The sequence below is a fragment of the Corvus moneduloides genome, chromosome 18 (assembly GCF_009650955.1).
Source record: "Corvus moneduloides isolate bCorMon1 chromosome 18, bCorMon1.pri, whole genome shotgun sequence".
Lineage (NCBI taxonomy): Eukaryota > Metazoa > Chordata > Aves > Passeriformes > Corvidae > Corvus > Corvus moneduloides.
This window is the reverse complement of record NC_045493.1, coordinates 10,477,692-10,485,333: the sequence shown is the minus strand read 5'-3', so window position 1 is coordinate 10,485,333 and position 7,642 is coordinate 10,477,692. Positions and strand designations below refer to the sequence as shown.

At 52.7% G+C, this 7,642-nt stretch overlaps 2 protein-coding genes across 2 annotated transcripts; one reads left to right on the top strand and one right to left on the bottom strand.

Moving 5' to 3' along the window:
* Window positions 1–729: 729 nt before the first annotated feature.
* ALKBH2 (alkB homolog 2, alpha-ketoglutarate dependent dioxygenase) lies at window positions 730–2,833 on the bottom strand. The gene is made up of 3 exons (XM_032128435.1): window positions 2,527–2,833; window positions 1,660–1,858; window positions 730–1,482 (listed from the first exon to the last, which is right to left on the bottom strand). Exons 1-3 carry the CDS (start codon window positions 2,738–2,740, stop codon window positions 1,029–1,031), a joined length of 867 nt encoding a protein of 288 aa, XP_031984326.1. The 5' UTR covers window positions 2,741–2,833; the 3' UTR covers window positions 730–1,028.
* A 74-nt stretch (window positions 2,834–2,907) lies between these two features.
* On the top strand, window positions 2,908–7,542 carry UNG (uracil DNA glycosylase). The gene is made up of 7 exons (XM_032128434.1): window positions 2,908–3,091; window positions 3,642–3,836; window positions 3,914–4,009; window positions 4,757–4,854; window positions 5,238–5,326; window positions 5,666–5,844; window positions 6,272–7,542. Exons 1-7 carry the CDS (start codon window positions 3,002–3,004, stop codon window positions 6,410–6,412), a joined length of 888 nt encoding a protein of 295 aa, XP_031984325.1. The 5' UTR covers window positions 2,908–3,001; the 3' UTR covers window positions 6,413–7,542.
* The last annotated feature ends 100 nt before the right edge of the window (window positions 7,543–7,642 follow it).

Here is a 7,642-nt window from a genome sequence, read left to right as displayed (position 1 = left end):
GGAAGTTGCTTTTTTCACTTCAGGGTATTTTTGTAACTGTACAGTAGCAATAAAAGAACAAACTTGGTAGAAAAATCAGTTGTGGGAATGTCTTGAAACAAACACCAAGCTGGGAGCCAGAGGGGTTCAAACAACACTTCAAAAGCCCTGGATAAGAAGGATTTTCTGCAGGAGCTCTTCATGTTCCACAGAGCATCTCAGAGTGGCAGAGGGTGGGAATTAACAACTCCAAATTGCCTGCACAGGCCTTAATTCCATAGGAAAAATGGACCCACCTCTGAAAGCCAGAGCCCAGCACTAATTCCAGTGGCTGCAGCCAGGATTTGGTTCCCATTCTCACTCAGAACTTACCATTCCTTGATGCCTCAAGATCTCTTGGTGACCGGACAGAATTCCCTCATTTCAGCAGGATTCGCTGTGGGCATGGGGGGTGATGGCTTTCAGGAAGTCAGGATGGGATCCCTAGGGATAATTATTGAGGAAAATGCACTCTCAGAGTGACAGCCTTCCAGTGGAAATGGGACAACCCAGTTCTCCCCCACAAGGGCATTTTTTGCTGCCTGGTTTTTGTACAAAGGACCTGAGGAAGGAAAAATCTTGTGCTTCCTCCTGCAAGAACAGCCTCCCCTAAGAGCAGAGGAGTATCAAGCAGAGAGGAATCACAGTGACTCAAACACTCATCCAGCCACACTGCACTCCCTGTCCTCACACCTCAGCACTCCCCTTCTCCATGTCAGGCTCATTAGTGCTTTATTTCAATTAAAACCCAAGCAAACCAGAGCTCATTGACAGAAAGTGTCACCTGTAGAGTATCAGCTTTAAATGGTCACAGCTTGTGGCTCACAGTGTTTATAAACTGCTGCCTCCAGCCTGTGGAGGATTTTCATCTTCTTGGAACATAGCTTAGATTAAGATCAGCTTAGAACAAACTTCCTCCCGAGCAAAACAAGGGTAGCAATGACCAAAACCAGGGATCAGCAGGACCAGAGCAACATTTCCTCGTGTAAAAAACCTTCTTGCCTTTGAGATCAGTGGTCACAAGCTTTAGCAGCAAAGTTACCAAACCTCTCCTGTCCGTTTGCTCCTCCAGTCCCTTGGCTCACCACAGGGGAATCCACATTTCCAGCAGGAACTAAAGCTTCACTTTTCAAAGGCCCTGACTGATGAACTTTTCCCTGCTTGACCCCGGGCAGGACTTTCCTGAAGGTGAGGTTGACCCTGGGGGCCAGCACCCTCCTGCGTGGGGGCAGGCTGTGGTACCAGTGCAGGTTGGTGGGGTGCTTCATGAGGAGCAGGCTGCCGTGGGCCAGCTGCAGGGTGATCCTCCCTGTGCCCGCCATTCCTCCCTTCCCGCGGTGATCCCGGTGCCGGAACACGAAATCCCGGCAGGCTCCGAAGGACACGGAGGCGATGGGGCTGCGGGGAACCAGCTCCTTCTCGTCATCCCGGTGCTCCCCGATGTGGTCCAGGCCGTCTTTGTACCTGTGCACACAACTCTGTTAATTACTACCGTTAATTACTTACCAATAATAGAATATAATGAGTTATTTACTAATTAAATGAAATCAACTCCTCAGAAATTGGCCAAATGCTGCAGAAGCTTTTGTTTTGTTTCGGTTGGAGGATAAGGTGCTTGGTGCAACTGGAAAGGGGCTGTACCTGTTGATGAGGACGAAGTTAAAGGTGTGCCCTGTTTCCGCGGTGACGCGCTCCCGGATCCGGGTCAGCACTGGGATCCATGGCTTAGGGTGGAATGTGACCCCTGAGTAAGTGTAGGACAAGCCAGGGTCTCCGTAGGTGACCTGCTTCCTGGGAATCTTGTGCCACGTGCCAAATATGTGCAGCTTTGTCAAGTCATCTGTTTAAACAAGACAGGGGAAGGATCAAACCCGGCTCTATTGTCTCTGCACAGCCCAACATTCTCCTGGATCTGCAGCTTCTGGGAATCTCCAGACAACAGGAATGGGGGTGCTCATGTCAACCCAAAAGCTGGCATCCCCACTGCCGGTGTTTCTGTCCCAGCAAAGCTGGACACTGCCTTGTTATCCCCCTCGAATGGGGTGAACAGGACCAGCACCCCCACCACATTCCTCATTTCTGCATCTCCAACAAATTCCAGTCACCACTCCGGGATTATCTCTTGACAAACACTTCCAGCTGAGCAAAACCAACCCTGCAGGGCCAGACCTGTGTTCTTGGCTTCTCAGTACAACATTATGCAAACACCAGGTGGCTGCAGAAACCTCCCGGTGCCTGGCCAGTTGTGCCCGGGCCCTGGGAATTGCTTGGGACTCACCTGGGTGGGCTGGGCAGGGAAATGCTTCACTGAGAAGGGGTAAGGGGGATATGGAGGGGAATAGAGCTGGACACAGAAAGGTTGAGGTTGGAAGGGACCAGAGGGGGTCATCCAGGCCACCCTTCCTGCCCAAGCCGAGTCTCCAAGAGCACTGTCCAGGCCCTTTGGGAGGCCTCCGGAGCCTCCCTGGACAGCCCGTGCTCCGGCACCCTCACAAGGCAGGAATATACCTTCGAAATACTCCACCTCCTTCTCCAGCTCCTGGAAGATCTCGTCCGCCTCGGCCTTGCCGAAGAGGATGCGGTAATCACAGCTGAGCCCCTCGGCGCGGATCTCCCGCGGGAGAGGCCGCCCCGGGCCGGGCTCCTCCAGCCGCGGCCTCTTCCCGCCGCCGCCGCCATCCCCCGCCTGCCCGCGGGGCAGTTTCACCACGAATCCGTCCATGCGCGGACCCGGGACCGGCAGCGATGCCCGAAGGAGGGACGGGGGCAGCGGAGAGCGCGATCCCGCGGGAAACGGGAGCGCGCACGGGGCACGGCCGCGCGCAAAGCCACGCCCCCTCCCCAGCTGGCCACGCCCCCGGCGCACGCGCGCGGGTTTGGCGCCAAATCCGAGTCCCAACCCTACCTCCGCGCCTGTTCCGCGCCGCTGCCGCCCCTCAGTCACCCCGGTCTCCCTCGCTGTCTGCTCCGCTCCGCCGCAGCCATGATCGGGCAGAAGACGCTGCACTCCTTCTTCAGCCCCGTGCCGGCCAAGAAGCGCGGCCGCTCCCCGGAGCCGGGCGGCGATTCTGAGGTGGGGAGCGGGGGCCTGAGGGAGCCCGCGGCCTGGGAGGAGAGGGGTCGGGTGGCGGCGCGTGCGTGTCTGGCTCTCTGTGTGTGGGAGGGGGCCTGGGCGTCCTGGCGGCCTTTTCTGAGGGGAATTGGTGGGGTGGGGGGGAAGGGGGGCACCATTTCCAAATTCCCGCTCGGCTCCACGCGTGGCTGAGCTGTCAATCGAGCGGCCACGCTCCGCTGCCGCCCAATGGGCGCTGAGACCTTCCGTGACGTCACAGTTGCTAGGTAGAAACCTCCCCTCCATCCGCGGCGAGCCAATAGGGAGCAGCAGGCTTTCTCCAGCTGGCCAATAGCGAGCGAGCATTTGTGCTCCCGCCTGTGGGCGGGGCCCGCGCGGCGCGGCGGCCAATGGGGGCGCGCTGGGTGTTTTGCCGCGCAGCCGGCGCGTGCGGCGCGGCCGCCCCTCGGGCGGGGCCTGGCCCGCCATGGCCGTGCTGCTCCGGGGCCTCGGGCTGCGCCCGCTGCGCTTTCGCACCGCCCGCAGCCTCCTCCCTGCCCGCTGCTTCCAGGTGAACGCCGCCAAGAAGGCGAAGGAGGCCGGGGATGAGGCGAGCCAGGCGCTGAGCGCGGAGCAGCAGGAGCGCATCCGCAAGAACAAGGAGGCGGCGCGGCAGCTGCTGGCGCAGCGGAACGTGCCCCCGGGCTTCGGCGAGAGCTGGCGGCGGCAGCTGGCCGGGGAGTTCTCCAAGCCCTACTTCGTGGAGGTGAGCAGCATTCCCCGATCCCCCCTGCCCACACGAGCGGCCGCTGAGCCCCCGCTGAGCCCCCGCTGCCCCCGCAGCTCATGGCGTTCGTGGCCGAGGAGAGGAAGCGCTACACGGTGTATCCGCCCCCCGAGCAGGTCTTCACCTGGACGCAGATGTGCGACATCTGGGATGTGAGTAGAGCCGCAGTGGGGGTCTCTTAGCTGCTCCGGGGAGTTTAAAACCCTGAAGGTGCAGGGTGGGTGCACAGACACGTTCCTGCAGTGTTTGGTCCCTTAAGCTTGGATCCCATGGGATGAGGGATGCTGGTTTTTTGCTCACCTAACTCATAAATGCAGCCTTACCTTTCATGTCTGATACCAAACCGTGCTTTTATTGTTTTACTACCCTCACAAGCCACAGAACTTCCTCTGATCCTTTTGATCTTTTTTTCTGGTGTTACCAGCTTAACCTAGTTCATAGCTTTTTGATCTTGAACATCTGTTGTTTTTTAATTGATCAGTAACAGACTCCAGTTAAAGCAAAAAAGGACAGCATAAGGTAATGTCATTGCCAATAAAACATCTCAAAAATATCACAGCAAGTGTGGCATAAAGCTGTAATGGGATGAAACCTGCTTGGAAAATAACAAGGTGGTTTTTTGTGGCTGTGAAAATGTTGGTCTTCTGCACTCAAATTATATTAGTTGTACTCATAATTTTGACAGCAAAGCTGTAGGGCTGTTAGTGTTAGGTGGGCTCTGTGCTCTTTCTCAGTGAGATATCTGGGATTTAACTTCAGTTTCTTGGAGGAGTTGGGTTGGGTTTGTGTTTTTTTTGGTCTCTGTTTTAGGATAAAGCTCATTTATAATCCTTTTATTCCCCCACTCTCTGGGGAATAATATTGATTCCAGCTCAGTGCTAACCAAGGTCTGCTTTCAGGTAAAGGTTGTCATTTTGGGACAAGATCCATACCATGGACCTAAACAAGCTCATGGGCTCTGTTTTAGTGTTCAGAAGCCTGTTCCACCTCCCCCCAGGTAGGAAAATTTGCAAAATCCCTTTTGTTCCTTATTTGTTTGCAGTTCTGTGTTGCTCAGGGCTGGGAGCCAGAAAATTGATGTGAAGTGGTTTGCAACTACTTAAATTTGAGTTCTGCATTGCCTGGAAAAAAAACATCACTGCAAGACATGGATAATTCTGTGTAGTTTTGGTGATATTCTGGATGTAAATTTTCATTTCCAGTCTCATTAAAGCTTCCAAACAGACACACACAGGCTTTGCTGCTCTGCCTGTACAAATGGCTTTATTATCTTAAATAATAAGATTAAAATCAATGCTTTTTTTGCCTGGTTAGAGCAATAAGTGCTCCTTGCTCTTGGCATATTAAAAATCTTCTGCTGGCTTGGTTTAAATTTTCCAGCTTGGAAAATATTTACAAGGAGCTCTCTGAGGACATTGAGGACTTCACCCACCCTGGCCATGGGGACCTGACGGGCTGGGCCAAGCAAGGTGAGCTCAGACACACTCAGTGATATGCCCCCTGTGGAGCAGAAAAGAATCTTACCTAAAAAAACAGCCCTGTGATTGGAAATAATCCACCTGTAGGAGAGAAAATCACTTCTCAGTGAAATGAAAATCTTGAAATGAAAATCTGCTTCATCAACAGGAGAAAAAAGCAGTTTGAATCCCAAAATCCCAGAATGGTTTGGGTTGGAAAGGAGCTTAAAGCTCATCCAAGGACCACCTTCCACTATCCCAGGTTGCTCAGAGCTCCATCCAGCCTGGCCTTGGGCATTCCAGGGATGGGTTAACCCTTGTTTCACCCTCTGGATGTGGTTTGTTTGCCAGGAGTGCTCCTGCTCAACGCGGTGCTCACGGTTCGGGCTCACCAGGCCACGTCCCACAAGGAGAGGGGCTGGGAGCAGTTCACGGATGTCGTGGTGTCCTGGCTCAACAAGAACCTGCACGGGGTGGTCTTCATGCTGTGGGGAGCCTATGCCCAGAGGAAAGGCAGCTCCATCGACAGGGTACACCTCCTTTTCCTCAGCCCTTCCCTCTCCCTGATTTTCCCTCAGTTTGGTGGACACTAGAGGGCACTTCCCTTACGGAATTAGGAATTTTTCCTGAGTTCTGCTTCTGCTGCAGCTTAGCCTTTGACAGAGTTAAGCAAGAAAAGTGGAGCAAGTGTAAGCCCTGTCTCACAAGGACAGAGCTGTTTTTCCTAGGAAAAGGCTCATGAATCAATGTGAAATGTGCTGGTGGGATGACAGCAGTTGGGAAATGCCGGGGTATTCATGTCTTTGCTTAGTGGGACAGAAGTCTTGGTCCTTAGGGCTGGTTCTTCAGGGCTCAGGCTGGTGCAAGAGGAGGAACAGGGGTAAATCACACCTGCCCTGGAGCAGGAACAGCCAAAACCCTGCAAATCTCACAAGTGGTTTCCTCTGCTGTTCCCAGAAGCGTCACCACGTCCTGCAGACGGTTCATCCCTCGCCCCTCTCTGTCAACAGAGGGTTTTTCGGCTGCCGGCACTTCTCCAAGACAAATGAATTCCTCAAGAAATCTGGGAAGAAGCCCATCGACTGGAAAGCACTCTGAGCTGGGGCTGAGGCTGGGGAGCAGCCCCTGGGTCAGGGGTTGGGGCATTCCTGAGAAACTCCTGCTGACCTGAGAATTGCTCTTTGGGTGTTACCAATGAACAAGTGACCGAACTTTCAGAGATGGTTCTGTTTCTGTTTTAAGTGTTTATTTTTCAAGAGCGTGTTGGAGTGTTTCATGGACAGCTCTGCTGCTGGAACAGATCTTAACCTGGTTTGAAGCAAAACCCCAAACACCAGAGTTCTGTATTAATTTGTGGTCATTGTTGCAATGGGAATAGATTTTCAGACTCTGGTGAAGGGATGTCAGTTCTTACTGAGCTGCTCAGCTTTTGTACATGCCCTGCTGCCTCCTTCCCATAGGTTTCCTGTTTAGGGGGAGTGGAGCTGACTCCATGGGAGGAAAAGGCTTTTGGTTTTAGCTTTTTGCTACAGATTTATTACAAAAATGGCTTCTCGAGGCTGTAAAGAAAATACATGGTCAGTAGTGTTGCTTGGTGTGTCCATGATCTCAAGATTTTGGGATAAATCCTCCCAGCAGTCAAGGGGAGGCTGTGACCAAGACCCTTGGTCATGCTTTTGGATTTTTTGTTGGCATTTAGAGAGGAAAATCAAAAAGTGTTAGGTTCTTCCTGGGTATGTAATCACCTGGATGACAGGTGAGCTGTGCTGACCATGGACCTGGGGGTACTTGCTGATGGCAGCAGCGAAGGTTTGTTCATCAGCATCTCCCAATTCATGGACTGATAGCTGCAAATTACTTCAGATCTTTTTAAGATCTTGAAAGAGAGAACTGTGCTTTGCCACCTTGGGAGCAAATTAAAGTTTCCACCTCCTGTTGGCAATAACTGTTAGGACTTCCAAGAGGAAGAGGTTTTGGACTTCATACTCCTGGGTTTCCAGCCCATCTTTGACTTTGTAATTCCTTTAGTGGAAGTGAAGTGCCCTGGTTTTTTTGGAAATTACACCAGTTTTTATAGAACATCCTTGTAACCCTTCCTCTGTGTTCTTTCTGAGGTAACACTATCACCAGTGACGTTTACACTGTCTGTGGCCTTGCTGTATATGCTGTTTGCTTTTGGTTTTCTTTTTCCCAGTGTCGTTTTTTTTAAATAAAAATTACTTTGTTTACGTGCTCTTGGTGCTTTAACAGAGGGAGGGAGGGGGGCAGGCTCTGCTTCTTCAGTGGGTGGAAGTGGGAGTCCCTGTTCCCCTCAGGGAGCCAAACCCA

Coding starts and splice junctions, on each gene's coding strand:
- ALKBH2 (XM_032128435.1), bottom strand. CDS start 2,740: ATGGACGGATTCGTGGTGAAACTGCCCCGCGGGCAGGCGGGGGATGGC. Junction 1,859..2,526: donor GGAGGTGGAGTATTTCGAAG/GTATATTCCTGC, acceptor TTGTTTAAACAG/ATGACTTGACAAAGCTGCAC. Junction 1,483..1,659: donor AACTTCGTCCTCATCAACAG/GTACAGCCCCTT, acceptor TTGTGTGCACAG/GTACAAAGACGGCCTGGACC.
- UNG (XM_032128434.1), top strand. CDS start 3,002: ATGATCGGGCAGAAGACGCTGCACTCCTTCTTCAGCCCCGTGCCGGCC. Junction 5,327..5,665: donor GACGGGCTGGGCCAAGCAAG/GTGAGCTCAGAC, acceptor TTTGTTTGCCAG/GAGTGCTCCTGCTCAACGCG. Junction 5,845..6,271: donor AAGGCAGCTCCATCGACAGG/GTACACCTCCTT, acceptor TGCTGTTCCCAG/AAGCGTCACCACGTCCTGCA.